This window comes from Mastacembelus armatus, chromosome 19, assembly GCF_900324485.2.
Source record: "Mastacembelus armatus chromosome 19, fMasArm1.2, whole genome shotgun sequence".
NCBI lineage: Eukaryota > Metazoa > Chordata > Actinopteri > Synbranchiformes > Mastacembelidae > Mastacembelus > Mastacembelus armatus.
The window spans coordinates 13,978,043-13,997,476 of NC_046651.1; the positions used below are offsets into that span (position 1 = coordinate 13,978,043).

The window sequence follows — 19,434 nt, forward strand, 5'->3', positions numbered from 1 at the left end:
ATCAACATAAGCACCATACGTCCGAAATAGTGGATCCTGGATGGTGTCTCAGCACATGCCATAGCCAATAATTAAGTCTAAAATCTTCCATCTACACAAAACACATGCACTTCTTTGACACACATTTAAGAACCGTCCATTTATTTTACGTCTAATTTACTGATAAAGGTTGTTATGTCCGGCAGCTTCTATTTGTGCCTACTTAACAGTTTTATCATCAGTGCACATTCAAATTGAGTTTTACAAAAGGTACCTGAAGGCAGCAGAACCCCTCTGGTGGACGCACGTATATAAACAAGTCACAATGGCTGCCCGGTTGGTCAGGATTTTCTCAAAGGTGACACTGAATATTGCGGTCGTATTATTATTTTTTCACGGGTTTTTAACATATTATCCACCGGGTTAGTCCTTCATTATTGACTTAGCTAACGCTAACCTGGTTTGCTGTTGCTTGTGTGGTGTTGTTAGCTAACAGATGGCTAACGCTTGTTAGAGCTTGTTTAACATTGTTTACAAGCCAGTCAGTAGTTTTTTACTCCTAAAAAACGAGTCATGTATTGTCTATGCATATCAGCGGTGATTGACACGATTGTGCAAACATTTCAGCTAGATACTGTGATTCCTCTTTACCCTCCCTTCAGTCTTGCAAACAGATCTCTCAACCATGGGGTCTATGCCAGGCTGGATGCAGGAGCATTTCCTCCAGATCTGCCCCAGATGTGGCTTCAGACCAGGCAGCTGGTGGGGGCTCTTTTCCTCCTCTACAGATGTGTTCAGATGAGGAGCGCATGATGAGGGAAACAGGTGAGCTGGGAATCTCCTACCATGTGCTCTACTTACTGCTGCTCACACCTGAACACAGAACTTCCTGAAACACTAAACATCTGTTTTGTTGTTTACAGTGAAAAAATATGCACAAGAGTGCATTGCTCCAGTTGTGTCAAAGATGGATGAAAATTCTACCATGGACAAAGAAGTGATCAAATCTCTCTTTGAACAGGGAGTATGTAATTTCTTTAACTGTGAAGAGATGTTTCATTACAGTTAAATCAGTGTCTCTTTTTTCTTGGTAGTAACTGTGAATCTTTACAGCTCATGGGCATTGAGATCGACCCAGAATATGGCGGCACCGGCTCCTCGTTCTTCTCCTCCATCTTGGTCATCGAGGAGCTGGCGAAGGTGGATCCATCTGTGGCTGTGCTCTGTGACATCCAGAACACACTGATCAACACGCTGTTTACCAAACTAGGCACCCCAGCTCAAAAAGAGCAGTATCTCAACCGACTCTCAACTGATACTGTAAGACATTTGTCATTCACTATTCTTCTTTATTTTCTGCTACATTTCCGTTAAGGCATAATTCAATATAAATCTGAGGATAGAGACCACTATGATAGTGAGATGTTAGGTGGTGATCCGCAAACAATAACTGGTCACTTCACAGTCTGTGAATATTCTGCATCCTTGAAGTGTTTTCCTATACATTCTTATGTACCTGAGTTATGTGTGACAGATTGGAAGCTTCTGCCTTTCTGAAGCACAGTCAGGGAGTGATGCCTTTGCTCTGAAGACACGTGCTGAAAAACACAAGGACTATTACATCATCAATGGATCCAAGATGTGGATCAGTAATGCAGAACAAGCAGGTGTGTTCTTGGTGATGGCCAATGTGGACCCCACAGCTGTGAGTCACTGCTTATTTTGCTATTCTTGTTACCTCTTTTCAGCTTCAAGAATCAAATTCTGGTATTAAGTCAAGCCCCCACTAACTCATCAAAATCTAAGCAGTTAAGTTTCTCAGTGGTAGTTCTTAATTCACATGCATATTGTATAGGATTACATTACACTGCATGGCTGATTGCATGACTAATTTTACCTGTACTGTTCACACTACCTTGGCAAAAAGACTTTTCTTGCACTTGACAGGGATACAGAGGCATCACCTGCTTCATTGTGGACCGAGACACTGAAGGACTTGAGATTTGTAAGAAGGAGAACAAACTCGGCCTGCGTGCGTCCTCCACCTGCCCGCTCAACTTTGACAATGTTAAGGTACCACCAAACACGATGTACTGTACTGGACCAATGTGTAACAAATACATACTTTTCATAAATATATCTTCTCCATTGTAGGTACCAGAAAAGAACATTTTGGGACAGGTCAGTCATGGGTACAAATATGCCATTGGAATGTTGAATGAGGGCAGAATCGGCATTGCTTCTCAAGTAAGCCATGAGACACTTCTTTTTTAAATGATTTGCTTAAAACAAGCTGAACGTTCTGTATTTCTGATTACAGTGTGTAAAATGTAAATTTTACATGTCCACTTTCTTTCTGTGTTTTCCAGATGCTTGGGCTGGCGCAGGGTTGCTTTGACCACACTATTCCTTACACCAGGCAGAGGGAGCAGTTTGGGAAACGCATCTTTGATTTCCAGGTCAAGCTCCAGAACAGACTCTCCCAGTCTACGAGATTATTCACATTATCCCGCTGACTTTTTTTTCTTTATTGCTCAAGCTATGTTATTTACTCTTAGTCTTTATATTGCAGGGCATGCAGCACCAAATAGCCCATGTAGCAACACAAATCGAAGCTGCTCGGCTGCTGACGTACAACGCAGCTCGTCTGAAGGAAGCTGGGAGACCTTTCATTAAGGAGGCCTGCATGGCTAAATATTTTGCTGCAGAGGTGAACATTTATTTTCTTTTAAAGATTTTCCCTTGTCATGACAGTTTTACATTATTCATTCACCTCGGTGTTATTGGACCTTGATTGTGTTCTTCATTTTAAATATTTAAGTCTTGAATGTACAGTGTTTGTATTCTGTGGTGCTGCATTGTGGCCACTTCTATAGAAAAAATATTTTCTCTTACATTTTTCTGTTATGTCTTCTTTAGGTTGCCACCCTAACCACATCTAAATGCATTGAATGGATGGGTGGAGTAGGCTTCACCAAAGACTACCCCATAGAGAAATACTACAGAGACTGTAAAATTGGTAAGTGTGCCTGGACTAATATGCTCCAGTAGACGATTATTGGCATTAGTTTTTGGTTCAGATCAACTGTGTTCATTCTGCAGTGTGGAAAGGACACGGCTCATGAGCTAAAGGAAGGTCAGGTGTAGCAGTTTATGATTGGACCAGAGTGGAGTGGAGTGAAGGGCTGATAGCAGAGGCTGTAATCAGACTCTGCAGGAATTTCCCTGGAAGTGTCATTATTGCAACACGCAGCCAAGGAAGCTGCCAGGGCAAAATGTCACATTTCCTTTCATCACCTGCATTTTAGCTCCCTGGTTCTCCAGCTGAAGCACTGGCAGACTGAGCTGCATAATAAGCCCCCTTGTCTCCTGGATAGTGAAAGCTCCAGATTTGTTTAGTGGGGAATGCAGGGGGATTTGACAAAAGTGACCATGTTTTGTAGGAATTCATTCTAATGAGTTTTGTCTTCATGTGTAGGTACCATCTATGAGGGCACAACAAATATCCAGCTATCCACTATGGCCAAGTTCATTGATAAGGAGTATGACCACTGAAATCAAATGACAGAAGCCAGAGAGATTGCACTTTGCTGCTTTAGACTCCATATTTTCTCCTCAAATGACTTGGATTATTGCAGCACAATTAATGTAATTTCTGTGGACCTGGTCTCTAGAGTTTGGTTGCTTTCTAAGTGTCCTCAGTATCACCAACACACAGTTTGTTTGTAAAGTAGTTCCCAATACTGTTGTTACTGTTTTGGTTACATTTCTCTAGTGTTAGAGTTAATGTATAGCTATATATGTTTTTAGTTCTTGTTTTTTTTTTATTTCCCATTTGTTTCAAACACTTCTTTAAAAGAGAAATAACAATGTCTGTCATATGTAGAGCTTCACCACTTCCATCTTGTCCATTTTTGTCTTGTGCTTGAGTTGTGTTGACGAATCATGAGAAAATAACATCCATATGTTGCAATATGAGAATTGTTCATTGAAGGGTATTGATGGGGATTTTCCTTGAATATTTTAGTGCCTTCAGAAGCTCTGCTATGACTGAGATCATTACCTTGTGTGTTTTCTTTTCAGGACACTCTAAAATGGGCAGATTGGAGAAGTTGCTTCACTTATATGGTCAATAAATAGTTTTTGTTGGGATACTGAAAAATTGATTTCATGTCATAGCAAGAAATTATCTGTAATGAGTGATCTGCCAATAACTGATATCAATAAATGTGAAATACACAGTAGTACAATTTGTCACCTTGCTTTGGTTCTTTGTCTGCAGGCTAATACCAAGCTTTGTCGCTAGGTGGCAACATTCTACTGAGTGACAACAGCACTAAATTGAGGCAGCTACTCCCAGAAAAAGCAGTAAATTACAGTGTCTTTTAACAGCCTGTCACCTTTAATGATATTTCATATTAGTTTAATTATGCTGGTGCTTCAGATGAGAAGCGCCTGCATTGTACAATTGACTCACTGATCATTTACCAGGGGGGATAGATTTAATTTTCCTTGCCTACATGAGCTGTTAAAAATGAAGTCTGATGTTTTACACAACACAGACGAGCTTTGTCCAAAGACAGACCTGCAACATGTATTGCCCAGGACCCCTTAAAACTGTTTGTTACTTGCAAGATCTCTGTTTAATCAAAATAAGACATTCATTACTGACATTACATAATCATATTGGCAGGGTTGGAAAAATAACTGCTACAGTGATAGAAATTGGCAGTATTAATGCCAAATACTGAATGAAGAGTCTATATAAACACGCTTAACTATGCCGTATTATGTCAGTGTCCATTACATCGATTAAGCTGTTTTAACTGAGAAATGACAACAAATAAAAAATTGATTCATTCATTTATGATAAATATTCACTGTCACTGTTAAGTGTTGTAAGATTTATCAGTCAGTCAAACATACAATATGATGTTTGACTGACTTGAAATCGATGGGTTATTTGTACGTCTCTGAGATTTCTGTCAGACAGATAATGACCAAATTACATTGCACACTTGAGATGTGCATAGACATAAACTTCTATATCTTCAGACAGAGTGAGCACAATGCTAATAAGATGGCCTTTGTGTATGCCCAGACTTGACAAATTTTAAAAAAGGGAAAGAGAAACCTCTGTTTGCATCTTGCATCACTGTGTACTTTCTGCTGTGACCCACTAGGACTTGTTCTGTCTGTTTAACAACCCCCTGTTTAATGAAGATAATCTGATGAAAACGTGGCTATCTGCTTTTCACTTTACATTGGCAAATGCAGCTCAGCAGCCTCTTTCTCCACCCCCATCTTTAACACAGCTATGAGACCTCTAATTATGCAAGGATTCAAGTAGCTTTTCACAAAACACAGTGTTGTCCTTTAGAGCTGAAGAGTCCTCCATGAGCTAAAAGGACAGGCCGCATGTTTGTAGGTTGAGCAAATTCAATTTGTGTGATTAGTTCTCTGCATCTGCTTCAAGTTTGGTTTAAATGATGAATCTTAAATGCAACACATTTTGAATTTTTCATATTGGGCCAACTTTCATCTCCACTTATCCCAGAGGTGTCCAAAAAAATACTGAGATCCCTTTTCACTGCTCTGGGGTAACAGAAACATTTTTTGGTTGTTGTTTAATTTGGAGTTTTATCAGTGATAGAGATGTATACTGATGCAAAACACATTGTAGAGGCAAATTACTTTCTTTCATTTTACCTTAAGTCTCAACCTGAAACATAAACAAATGCAAATACTCTCCCCCTGCCACTTACTGTATTTATTTTTTTTATCCTTGATTATCTCAATGTCTCATTACGCATAATATGTTGTTCCAAGTGTTATTGTTTTCATTGTATTATTATAATATGTGACAGACACAAGACTTGCTGGGTCACGCATTTGATCTGCTGCCCCTGTGGGTTTGCAGATTTTGTACAGATTTTAAAAGCCTTTATCATAATGGTGAGCATTCAATTTGATGTCTGCCTGTAGCACTTCCTCACTAATAAAATTATATTGAAATAAATCAGCTCTGGCCCAAGTGAAATGCACAGTGCATATTGCTTTCACATTGCACACAGGTGGAACAAAGGATATTTGAATTATAACAGATGGATGAATGATGGGTTGATCACAGTAAAGTCAAAATTGATTAAGTTCTTTCTGTTCTGTGATCTTTTATAGTGATCTACCTTTCCTGTACTGTAAAAAGTACATGTAATACTGGGCTACTTTTGAAGTTCACATCTCCCCATTTTAATATTGTTTTATGTTTCGGTGGCTGACATCAATGCGTAAAATATATGCGTAATTGGCATAATATTTGTGCCAAAACCAAGCAGCTTAGCGCCACGTTAAGGTGCGATAATCTCCAGGCCATTTATTCAATTTAGTGACAGGTGATTGTGGATCGTGCACGCCCCAGAATCTTGAGATGTTTCCTCTTTAATCTAATTGGATGATAAGTGGGTGCCTACTGTTGAGCCCGAAGCCAAAACGCTTACGCGGCCTTTCCTTTTGGAGTCTGTTCTTGCCCCAACCCCGCGGTTTCATCTCAAATCCCATTTGCTATTGTACCTGCCCAATAGCAGAGACCGAGCGCGTTTTAACTCAGATGGCATTTTTATTTCATCATCACAATCCAGCGCAAGTTTGACGCAGTGATCTCTGTGCTCTCACTCTGGTCATCATCAGGAGCTGCACCCACCTTCCATCGGTTTTCTTTCTCGTATGATTTCCACATAAATTCGAACCCAACAAAGTATTTTCAGTTGTTTCTCCCTAGATACGTTTTTGATGGTGATCCACATCGGACAGTAGACGGTGATGGCAGACTCTGAAGCGCAGGAGACTTGCCAACCCGCAAAAGACTCGCCTTTCTCTATTAAGAATCTGCTGAACATCGAGGACAAACCCACCAAGCCGAAAAGCTTCCTCAGCTCGACCAAGGGAGTCTTTGATGGCAGCTTCTTCTCTCGGCTCGGTGACTTAGCCTTCCCTCGATTTGAGTTGCCAACACAGAGAATTGGACTATCAGCGCAGTATTTGGAGAGAGCGTCTACCTGGTGGTACCCATACACGCTTGGGACTCATCTGAAAACTGGAGGTAAATTCTTAACTACTTATACGGATTAAATAGGTCTAATTATAAAATTTGGTTCTTAAAAATTCTGAATTTACATCACAGATATTGGCATTTATTTTGTATCATATCATTTTAATTTGTAGCTTAATTATAAGGAATAGTGTCACATTCCACTAAGTAAAACACATGTGATTATAATTACAAATAACATGTTTAATGTATTAAAAGATCAAGTTTGAACACTACCAAATATTTTTTTCTACAGGCCCCGACAAGGCCAGTCTGAGGGAAATATCACCGGCACCGGACAGGCGCTCTCCGGATCTCCAAAAAAGTGACCAAGATGGGAAAGAGGAAAGCGCTGACGACGACATTGCGCTTGATGAAAGTGATGCAGAAGAGCCAAAGAAAGAAATAGACCACGAGGATGAATGGGGGAGAAAAACAGAGGAGATGGACTCCGACAAGAAGCCATGTCGGAAGAAGAAAACGCGCACAGTGTTTTCAAGGAGTCAGGTCTTCCAACTGGAGTCCACCTTCGACATCAAGCGCTACCTGAGCAGCTCCGAGAGGGCAGGTCTGGCCGCGTCGCTGCACCTGACGGAGACACAGGTCAAAATCTGGTTTCAGAACCGGAGGAATAAGTGGAAAAGGCAGCTGGCTGCCGAGCTGGAGGCAGCCAACCTGAGCCACGCAGCGGCGCAGAGGATTGTGCGGGTTCCGATACTTTACCACGAGAACGGAGCCCCAGAAACGACCGGGAGCCCCGCTGCAAACTCATCAGGCAACCAGTCACTCCTGGCTTTTCCCCACCACATGTACTATTCTCACCCGGTCCCACTGCTGAGGCCTGTTTAACACTAATTGTCATACTGCGCTGTATATATGTTTTTGAATAAGAGTGACCTTAATTGAAAAATTTTGTATATTTTGTAGATTCAACGAACACAATGTTAGGTCATATTATTATTATTATTATTACTACTATTATTATTATTATTATTATCCTGTACAGTCCCTGTACAGCCCATAAAGGTTGCAAAGGGACGAGTTAATATAATTTCTATTAGTGTTGGTGAAATCTTTACTTCCTCAGAAGTGGGTGAAAATATATTTTAATGTATTCAGTTTGAAAAAAAAAAACGTGTTTAAACAGGGTTGGATGTCCAAAGTACATAACTTTACAGAGATTTGTGTCAGTGTTTGTAGCTAAAAATGTGGAATTTACTATTTTGATATTGTGCAATACTGTTGGCTTCACATCAGGCTGTCAGCCTTTGTCATCTGTAGTTCACTTTTACAGTAAAAAAAAAAAACATCGTTTTCTCTGGTAATAGTGAGGACAATCATGTGATCCTAAAAAAAATCCTGACTAACTGCCGGTGACAGGTGAATTGTTTATGTTTTGCCGGTAATTTTAAAGCCATGAACGAGCCAAAAATAGCCTGTTTTTGTGTATAGTTTTACTCTGATATTGTTTTTGGGTTCTGTATATATGGTCTTACACTCAGTAAAGATTTTGATCCAAAAATAAATGTATCTATCCTTATAATCTGGATGTGCATGGAGAAAAATCATGCATTTAAATCAAGTTGTAACTTGTAACGTTTAAAACGTTTGTAGTTATCTGAGAGGAGGCATTAAGGCACACAGGGTCTGCACAGTTTACGGTGCTTTCCAAAATAAAATATCAAAAATACTTTTACAGTTAAGTAATAATCTTCATTTTTTAAATCTGAAGACTTGGACGAGGATGGCTTAATTTTTAAAACATTTAAAGAAAATTCTACTAGACATTTTTAATCTTTATTTTTTTAGCACCTTTATGTGTCTTATATTGCGTAATTTGAGTTCGTCTCGTGCAGATAGGCCAAGTAGTTTATAACTATAGTCTATAAGTTACATATAAATTAAAAGGCAAATTCTGATGATTAAATCGCGTAAGAGACAGTCGCTGTGAATTCTTCATGTAGGCCTATTTCATAGTGCCTAATTTAATAATGATAATAATATTATTTACAGGCTGAGTTGTTTTTTTCTGAAGTAGCCTGTTAGCATATAAGAAACGTTACTCTTTTTAACTAAAACGGATTGGTGACGTTGTTCTAAAGCAGAAAAAGGAAATAAAGACAAATACAGATTAATTAAACCAGCATGAATAGGCCAGCGTAACTTTGCGGATATCACTGTGATTATTTTGTTAGTTATAAGATTCACGGCTACTGTAAAAACCCACTGTGGGCTTTTATTTCCAGCATTGTTGTGTTACGTTAGGCTTTATTTTTATATCACTAAGAAAATAAAATACAAGCAGGTGGCACCCAGCGAGAGAGAGAGAGAGAAAGAGAGAAAGAGAGAGAGAGTTTGCGCACAGTCCTGTGTCACGTGATATGCGCTAAGGCAACGGAACTATGCGTTTACGTTAATTCAACCAATCAAAACTCGGGCGGGAATTTGAATTTTCGCTTCCACCAATCAGCATCGTCTGCAGCTTTCGGTAGCGCTACATTCATGGGATTGATAGCAGGGCAGTTAGCTTCAAGCAACCATCGTGTTTTCTAGCATTTTCTGTTTTATATACTGGGCAATAAATCAAGCTGCAGTAATAAATTATTTTAGACTCAAAGAAAATACGTGTTTACGTCTGAACGATACTAAGCCGAAGCGGTAAGTCCAACAGGGCTTGTCTTATTAGTGATGTTACAAGCTAGCGTTAGCGAACACCAATGGAAGGCCGAATGGGCTTGGTGTAATTACTGGATGTAGCACGAGTTGTCAATAAGAACAGATGCGATCGAAAACACTCAAAAGTGAATGTACTGATAACCAGTTAATCGCATCGGAGAACCACGTTATTTACCTCATTTCAGGAAGCTAAGTACTCGGTGCAGCCCGTTAACTAAGTACCACGACCACCGCCTCGGAGAAAACGCTAACGTTGTTAGGCTAACAACTAGCAGGGCAGCCATTGAATGCATTTTAAAGCTTCAGTTTGTGAAGCAGTTGACTTACTCATTATTTTAATGTGTATCTAAATATTTAAATGTGTCTGTACGCCTTCAGATCTTATCTGTTAGTCTTGAGGTTGTTATGCTCTTCTGCAGATGACAGGCTCACATGAGTATAAGCTGAATCAGGGACCTGAGGACTCCATCTCTGCAGTCAAATTCAGCCCCAGCACAACTCAGTTCCTGCTGGTTTCCTCCTGGGACTGCACTGTCCGTCTTTATGATGTCGGAAGCAACACCATGCGGATGAAGTACCAGCACACAGCTCCAGTTCTTGACTGTGCTTTTTATGTAGGCCAACACCTCTTTATAATTGCTTTAGGTTTCCTGTCATCAAGTCAAAATTAGATAGATGTCTTATACACACAGATAATCTGCCCTTTTACTTGCAGGACCCAACACATTCTTGGAGTGGAGGTTTAGATGCACAACTAAAAACTCATGACTTGAACACAGACCAAGGTATGTTGCAAACCAGTTAAGTGCCAATAAAAGCTTTCAGAATGTTTTATGTTGTAATTATAAATCTGAATAACAGAGTTAGTATATGAATGTGCAGTAATCATTTTTTGTTATTAACATTCTGTTGTTTAATATTCTACTTAAACAGATACAATTGTTGGAACACATGAAGCCCCCATTCGTTGTGTGGAGTACTGCCCAGAGGTTAATGTCATGGTCACAGGTAGCTGGGACAGGTCAGTTCGACTGTGGGACCCACGGACGCCCTGCAACGCTGGCACATTTCCTCAGCCTGACAAGGTAATGCAAAAGACATATTAGTACTTGACATTTTGGTCATAGATGTTTTTGATTGACTTTCATGTAGAATTGTATGAAGAGCATATAACCTACTAGTTATTCTGCTTGTTTTTTTGTCTCATGTTGTCAAGGTCATAGTGGCACAACATTTTTAGAGGAACAGAAGTAATATGCAGGCTAGATAGCTCATGAATTTCCTTTATTTTCCATTTCTACTATGTGAGACCCTGGTGCACAATAACTCAGTCAACCTAGTTAGATATTATTGCTATAACACTAAAAATAACATATATCCTTTACAAGTATTTGCGTTTATGAATAGAAAGTTGTACATTACAGTATGATCAAGAAAATACAGAATCCTGATGAAGTTTTAGTCATTGCAACTTTTAAGAAGTAAGACTTTAGACGTTGCTGGTGTTGGTTCACTCTTGTCTCATACATGTCCTTAATGTTATAGGTGTACACCCTGTCTGTGGCTGGAGATAGGCTGATTGTTGGCACAGCTGGAAGACGAGTCCTGGTGTGGGATTTGAGGAATATGGGCTATGTACAGCAAAGAAGAGAGTCCAGTCTCAAATATCAGACACGCTGCATTAGAGCCTTCCCCAACAAACAGGTACTCTTTAAAATTCACAGATTCAGAATCACTGTTTATCAAAGGGAAGACAATTGTAATGAAAGATACAGACATCAGTTCAACATTATTGTTGAATTTATCTCTTTCTTCTGACAGATAAGAGGGCAGCATGCTACAGATGAAGATTTCTCTGTTAATGTGAAAAAGTTAGATATGTTCTTATTTTCTGTCTTTGCTCCAGGGCTATGTCTTGAGTTCAATTGAGGGACGTGTAGCTGTGGAGTACCTGGACCCGAGCCAGGAGGTTCAGAAGAAGAAGTATGCCTTCAAGTGCCACAGGCTGAAGGAGGATGGAATTGAACTTGTTTTCCCCGTCAATGCCATCTCATTTCACAGTGTTCATAACACTTTTGCTACAGGTATGATTGTCTAGTTAGTACTTGATTATGGCAGATATTTGTCCTACTTTTAATTTGTTCCTGTAATGGGGCAATTTGTTTTTACAAAGCTCATACATTTTCCTCTGACCATTATCATTCAGCTGACAAGGTTGCATGTGGAACACAGTCATTACAGATTCATATCCCAGCAGTAACATGGCCTAAATCTTTTAAAGTTTGACCTTGACCTTCCCCTTCTACCAGGTGGCTCAGATGGCTTTGTGAACATCTGGGACCCATTCAACAAGAAGCGCCTGTGTCAGTTCCACCGATACCCAACCAGCATTGCCTCACTTTCTTTCAATAACGATGGCACCATGCTTGCCATCGCCTCCTCCTACATGCAGGAAAGGGGAGACATCAGCCACCCAGAAGACAGCATCTTCATCCGCCAAGTCACAGATGCTGAGACCAAGCCCAAGTGAGTCTTTGCCACCATGTCAGTGTGCTGTTCACCCAGTCTGTGAGCAGCTTCCAGTCTGTGAGCAGCTTCATTTAAAAGGAACATGTCCAGCTGCAGCATATGCTGATCTGTATCTCTGTTCGTTCATTTTCCAATATCCGACAGTTGAAAGATAGACAGATGAGAACTGGAAAAATCGTCACATCAGTTTGTGTATTCGTGGCATCATAAATATACACTGAGTGACCAGACAAATAGAAACCCACTGTACAATGTAATGCAAACCGTACCTTTGTGAAAGTAGAAACATCTAATTTTTGCTGTCACTTGTGTTTATGCTACAGTTTAGTGATTGCTCATGAGGTGACAGAACCTGTTTTCTCCTGTTTTTGATTTACAGGTCAACCTAATTCACTCACAGTGGTTTCCTCTGCATAGGACGCCTTTATCACATTTGGGTTATCTGCTGGCATCCAGTGTATCATTACCATAATGTTTTCCTGTTCTTTCTTTCCATTCAAATACAGCTTTTCTTTTTGTAAGTAATGTTTGTTAAACCTTTTCTTGTTAAATATTTCATTGTTTGATGTATATTCTAACAACCAAATATTGTTCTTGACTAAAACTGCTTTGTCATTTTGGAGTGACCAGACAAATTGTTGTTTTTTTTTTTTTTTTGTTATCTCTAAAGACAGTTACATTTTAACATGATGCTGGAGCTGTCCTTTGATCAGTCCTTTAATAATGACAGTTTTAACACTTGCAACATAATAAAATATTTTGAGCAGTAGTGTAAAGTCAGTTCATACATCCAATGTTTGTCACGTGTACTACCTGCAAAAGAAAACCTGAGAAATACCAGCAATGTGTCGGGGCAGAAGAGGTTGTTCTCCTGATGATGTGTTGAGGGAAGGCGATGATCCACTCATATTACAGAGGGATCCACTTGCCCTTAGACAGTGACCTGTGCTGATAAACATCAGAAGTCTGCAGACTAAACCAAACCCTGCTTTATTACTGGGGGAAATTAGGACAACACCACTAAACTAGATAACTAGGCTGAGTCTGGCAGTGGTTAAGTAGAATAAGATGACTCATTTTACATTTAGAGATATGTGAGTTCAGGTTTGTCAGGACTAAAGCAAACTGCAAGCCTTCTATTTATCTTTTGGATTCTCTCTGCTGTGGGTTTATTTTTAACTCAACAAATATATACAGAGAAACATTCTACTAATTTTATTATTGAAGATAAGATAGAGATGTTTCTATTAGTACAGACTTCAACATTATTGTTGAATTTATCTTCTGTTTTGCAAGTTGTTACACTGGTGACAGAGTCAGATGCAACACAGACCTTTTTAATACAGTATTTGGCATTATCTGAATGGGAACACTGAGCACAGCAGCACCCTGCAAAGGTCTAAATGGTGTCTTTCCCTCAGTTCAGATTCTCAATTGCAACTAATGTAATTTCTGAAGCCCTTTAGCCGAAGCAGAAGATATAGATGTCAATTATTCTATTGAAGAGCTCCAATTTTTTCTAATGGCTCTATCTGCTTGTGCGGCATCCTGGAAATCATTAGTTCGATTTGGTTAAATGATGTAACTAATTTCCTTGATTGTCGATAATGAGTCGGTCTTTGACGTTGGATTATGACTGTAGCTTAATATGAAATGGCATTCATTTTCGGGACGTAATTATGTCCAATGAAGCAGACAGAGGATGGCCAAGGTTTGTTTTTGGAGCTGCACTGAATTACCTTGTTTCCTGTCATCTTTGGCCTCTACAAATGTGAGTTCTTTTAGTCTGCATTAAAACTGTTCTGGTTTTCTTGTCTGTATTGGATAACTGTGTTATAAAAAAGTAATTTAACAGCCAATTTGCTAGGTGCATTAAAGTAATTAGTATTTTCACAGCCCACAGTTTTTAGGGATCTTCAAATGCAGCACCTTCAGTCGCTTAATAGATTTCTCTAAGGACTGTAATTGAATGTTGCTGCAGATAAATCTGTTGCTGTATCTGTAAATATCTTAGTTCTATCCTGTCTCAACAGAGCTTACACAAGGTTTCATGTGTTCCTTCAGCTGAAGGCCAAGTTAACCACATCTGTGGTTGTGTGGCTAGGCTCTGGTTTCCAACCACCGAAGTGTTGCAGACAGTTTGGCTGTACATGAAACCATTACATGACAATTAAAATGGGTGATTGTGCTCCAACAGCCTGTCAGGTGCATTTAACCCAACCACAAAAGGCTCTTATGTTCACTCAAGAGGGCACGGATGACCTTCAACCAGACACCTTATCTCTCAAGACCGGTTTCTAATATTATATCAAGCTGATGATACCGTCCTTCATGAGCTGTGGTGAAATGGGGAAATCACATGATATATCAGGAAAATATTGACAGCGTTCTGTTTTCTGGTTTGTCTTCTGTTTCATTGCCACATATTGCAGAGCAGAAATTAGAATGCAGTGAGCCCATGATCTTCTTTGAAAGAGTAAATTCATAATTTCAAGTCATAAAGGTGAAGATCAGTAATTTTAATAAGCATACAGCTCCATTATTTCACACCCAAAATGAATTTCATTGAAGGCTTTCTGAGGTTGGGACATGCTTCCATGAAGAATATGGTCATAAGGTCTTTGTGATACTCTTTGTGAAGTAAAGTTCTGTAGCTTCTTAAATATGAGAATTTGATGATTATTTTTATCATACATAGTGGTAAGCTGAATATCTTTGGATTTTGAATTGTTGATGCCACTTCATAACAATCCATATTCACTTTTTTCTCTATGGACAAATGAATTGAAAAAATAATCATCAGATTTATCACTGTTAAACCTTTTATGCTGTGCTCACAAGGAGAATGAAACCGGAGCCTTTGATTTAGATGTGGCTGTGGTCTGCCACAACACCTTGCTTCAAGCTGCCCCCGCCCTGGGGAGGCTTTTAAAGAGCTTTGGCGGGCAAGACTACATCTCCTCAAGAGCATTGTAGTTACATTAGTGCCTAATTAGACAGTAGAGCTCAAGGCCATGTAGCCTACACACTCACATCCATCTCTTCACAGGCTGAGCAGGCAGGCAGCATGGGGCTGACTGGTGAAGGGGACCCTCACCCGGGAGCTTGGCTGTTGTAAATCAAAAATCTCTGGGCATGACAAAAGGGTCATAGATTTTGGGTGCAATGGTCCATTCTGGCTTCTGGGCTTTTTTTCTGTAGATTAATCATTTGATAATGAATTGTGGTGTTTTACAGTCAGGCCTACAAGACCATGGAACCAGACTAAAATTTACCATTGTTATTTGAGACTTTGTATGAAAGAATGTATGGTATGTTGGTTACAGGGTGTGGCTGTAAAGAACAAAAAGACTGTTGTGTACTAATTTTAAGCCTTGTTGTTTGGTCGCTTCACTAAATTGTTCCAGACTGAAATATTTGTTGAATGGATTAGCATGAAATTGTGTACACATACTTATGCCCCCTGACGATGAATCCTACTGACTTTGGTGATCCTTTGACTTCTTTCTCTTGCTGCAGCATGACATTACATTTGTAGTTTCAAGTGACACTATCATCAGGACAATCTGATGTGTTTTTTTAGGGTTTTTTTAGTGCTAATTTGCAAATGTTTCTATGACTATAAACTCTTTGCTTCTATGTGTTGCACAAAGTAGTTTTGTCACTTGGCTTCCCAGGCAGTCAGGCATCAGGGTGTCATAGTAAACATTCCCTTCAAAATGTGAACTGGTGCTGTAGAGGGAGAAAAGTGCAGCATTCACATGAACTCCCATGTCACCTGTCAAACTGATGAATGTATGTCTAAAGAAGATGGGGCAGTCAGCATCTAGGGTCATGTTTGAAAATGTATGTCCAGGGGGCACCAGAGTTGAAGAGATAAAAGGTGAAAACACCCAGAAAAGTGAACTCTTGTTTGAGACTTTGTATGAAATGAAAACGGCTCAGCTCCGAACAAGTGATTTATTTTAGGTAAACTGATTTCTTTCCCCCATTTTGTTGTTTAATAAAGCATTTAAGGTGTGGCCTACAAAAGCAACAGACAATATCTGAAGGTTCCTACTGACAAAAGACACCTTTCCCACGTATATGGTGTCACATTGTACCATGACTGGGTTGCTAAGTTCCTCCAGGGGTGAAACCACAAGTACTTAAACATAATTGATCCATGTCCTATAGACAGTCACCTGTCGTGCCCTGCTAGAATTAAAGGGAAGCGCTGCAGATCACACTTTCCTCTTGAAAACAAAACCTGTTGCATTTTATCGATGGTTTGTGGTCAGCTTTGGTGTGACGGGCAGTGTTCTATACACACTCAAAAAATATGATGACTCTGGAAAACAGTAGCTTGCTATCCCCATTTAAAGCAAAAAATCTGATTGCAGTCACATCCTCATCCTCTTTGTAAGCACTTCATGACTTTAAAACCCTCTGTGCTGTTTAATGGGTTCATGGCCACAGGGCAAGGGTTACAGTTTGTCTTTCCTGCAATTAGCATCCATGGTTAGCTTAGCAGAACTAATGCACCACATCTTTGAGGCTCAAGTTCCCTGTTGTGCCTCTGAGTGACTGCGGGCAAGATTTAACAGACTACCTGTATTCATTTCAACTTGCTTTATTAGATGTTATTGGTAAAATCCCCTGAAGAATACCATTTCAAGCCAACTATTATCAGCCAATTAACTGTTGGTGTCAAATTGTTGCTCTTAAGAAAAAATAGAGGACAAGCAGTGCAGTCTGGGTGCTCTTATATAGTACTGCTGCAAATGCAGTCACAAGAAAAGATCTTGAGATCTTGTGTCTTAAGTTACATCATTGCTGAAATGAAGCAGCTTGGAGCTGTTTTATGCTATTACATAGTTTCTGTATGGATCCATGGACATTAATGTAGGCTGACTGCAGCATAAGTTTAAGAACTATAGCAAATAAATTTATACTTATACTGTGGAATTTCAGAATGTAAGTAAATGCATCTTTAAATTATGGAAGTAAAATGACAACAACTAAATACTGCTGCCAAGCTCTTCTCAAATATAAGTTAAAGTGCTTTATTAAACCAAGAACCAAGCTGTCCTGGTCTTGTACAGCAACAAGCTTGTTATAACAGACATTTAGACATTAAGTCAACATCAGGGTGAAATGACAATTCCCAAGTGATATATACATCTTCAACATCCCACAACCTGTGATCAATAAGAAACTAAATGGGGATGTTCAGTGTCACTCTTTGTTAATGTCTATATTATGGATGTGTGTTTAAACTCCAACACATGGCTAAGTGGGAAAAATGTTACTGACTATAAAATACATTTGTCTTTTCCAAAGTGCATTCTGTCTGAGTGATCAGTGCATTATGGAGTCAAATCAATGACACAAAAAGGAAGTGCTTTCATAAACAGCTTTTGATTATTGGACATTAGTAACTTTTCTGAATTCAGTGGAGTGAAACTGTGCTGTCCCATGGATTCAAATTCAGATTAAGCAAACTAATGTGAATACAGAGATAAATGCATTCATCCAGTGATGTTTCTGTGCACACGTTGGCAAAGCACTGAGAAGTCTGACTCTAATTCCTCATCGTCCACACATTACATTATTATTGATGGCTGTTGCCTTGGGCTAAGCCATTTGTTTTTTAGATCTGTGACAGGCGGCAGGATGCTGGATGGAGGTTTATTCTGCAGTCGTGCCAGCAGCGTTGCACACAGCTCTCTCTTATTTATCTATTGATCATCATACCTCCCAATAATCTGGCGCCTGACACATTTGACAGCATTATGTGGAGCAGGTCAGAGGACAGCGCTAATGAAACTGAATGATGGATATTGTTATCTTCACATTAACCTTGTAATAGTTGTCACAGGCAGCACATTTACTCAAACATAGCTATAACACTGGAGAGTCTGCTGGGCTTGCCATAGAAATAAAGCACATCCAATAAGGTGGTCCAAGGGCATATATATAACAGGTATAAAGAGCCACACATTGTGTTGCAGCAAGCATTAGGAAATCAAACCATATCGAGATTAATAAAAGACTGAATTGAATTGAAAAGTGTGTTTTTTTCTTTGTCTAGGTCACACACACACACACACACACACACACACACACGCACACACACACATATAGATATACCGAGTATATGTGTGTCTGTTACATATGTGTGTTATTTCTGATCTAAATGACAAAATTAGGCAGGATTTTTTTCTCAAACCATGCTTCTACTCAGAGAGTTTATGGAAAATATAGAAAATCAGAAATCTGTCCTGGAAAAGGGAGAAACTGTTTGTTTTGGGGGATAAAAAGAGCAGCAGGCCTGCTAGAGGTAAGAGGAGAGTTACCATATACACAAACCCACTCACTTTTAGAGATAAGATGAATATGACAAACATGTATACTGGCCAGTAAATACTCAACAAACTAGATTTCAATGTCAGTAAAATCAGAACTTAAACCACATGTAAATTTCATCACTGTTTTACCAAAACAAAATTGAAAAAAAGAAACCAACTGATATTTTCCATGTCTGTCAAAAATCTTAGAAAAGAGGTTTGAAAATGAAAGTAAAAATCACACTCTGTGCGAGCAGTTATAAGAGAGGTCGGTAACACCAGGCATGAAGTGAGCTGTATGACTGCGAACGCGCTGCTCCTCTCCACTCCATCCATCCTGGCTGGCTAATGTATCCCTCTCAATAGCTGGGGACAACGGTAGAAAAGACTGCTTGTAAAAAGCACAAAAAGCCCCAACACTGCCATGTTCGCAACAGTAATTGGCAAGGAAGCTTCAATCCATTCACTCCTGTATATGTCTTTTGTTGTCCTGTAGGGTTTTACAAGTGTGTTGCTTTTGAGAGGTTTTTTTTTTTATTTTTTATTTTTTAATTGACTAATTTCTACAGCCCCTGGCCTGTTCTTGTCCATGTGCCCATTTATGTATTTTTTATAAGGGCACAATTGAAATATTCTTTATATTGGTGGATACTGAAATGTATTATTAACTAAACCTTAACCAATGTCTTGATGACACGTCTGAGGATCCTATTTAATTTTGAACATCTGTAAGAGGTGGAAAATATTTAATCTCTTATGAATCTCACTGCTTTCACACCCTGAAAGCTTTGTAGCTGTTCAGTAAAGTAGCGGTCACAGAATAGAGGTTGGTGG

General features: G+C 39.3%; 3 protein-coding genes across 4 annotated transcripts; all 3 read left to right on the plus strand.

Moving 5' to 3' along the window:
• The first annotated feature begins 304 nt into the window (after nt 1–304).
• Nucleotides 305–4,226, plus strand: acadsb (acyl-CoA dehydrogenase short/branched chain). The gene is made up of 11 exons (XM_026315529.1): nt 305–337; nt 642–804; nt 903–1,003; nt 1,093–1,299; nt 1,514–1,684; nt 1,927–2,052; nt 2,134–2,226; nt 2,349–2,438; nt 2,552–2,689; nt 2,899–2,998; nt 3,458–4,226. The coding sequence occupies exons 1-11, from the start codon at nt 305–307 to the stop codon at nt 3,532–3,534; spliced, it is 1,299 nt and encodes a 432-aa protein (XP_026171314.1). The 3' UTR covers nt 3,535–4,226.
• A 2,572-nt stretch (nt 4,227–6,798) lies between these two features.
• hmx3b (H6 family homeobox 3b) lies at nt 6,799–7,915 on the plus strand. Its single transcript, XM_026315921.1, has 2 exons — nt 6,799–7,078; nt 7,323–7,915. The coding sequence occupies exons 1-2, from the start codon at nt 6,799–6,801 to the stop codon at nt 7,913–7,915; spliced, it is 873 nt and encodes a 290-aa protein (XP_026171706.1).
• Nucleotides 7,916–9,559: 1,644 nt separating this feature from the next.
• Nucleotides 9,560–14,081, plus strand: bub3 (BUB3 mitotic checkpoint protein). Of its 2 annotated transcripts, XM_026314669.1 has the most exons (8): nt 9,560–9,724; nt 10,162–10,356; nt 10,458–10,527; nt 10,676–10,827; nt 11,288–11,446; nt 11,649–11,826; nt 12,052–12,268; nt 12,651–14,081. In XM_026314669.1, exons 2-8 carry the CDS (start codon nt 10,162–10,164, stop codon nt 12,658–12,660), a joined length of 981 nt encoding a protein of 326 aa, XP_026170454.1. In that variant the 5' UTR covers nt 9,560–9,724; the 3' UTR covers nt 12,661–14,081. The 2 variants fall into 2 exon arrangements, with proteins under 2 accessions (XP_026170454.1, XP_026170455.1); XM_026314670.1 differs by lacking the exon at nt 12,651–14,081 and having other exon boundaries at nt 12,052–12,272.
• The last annotated feature ends 5,353 nt before the right edge of the window (nt 14,082–19,434 follow it).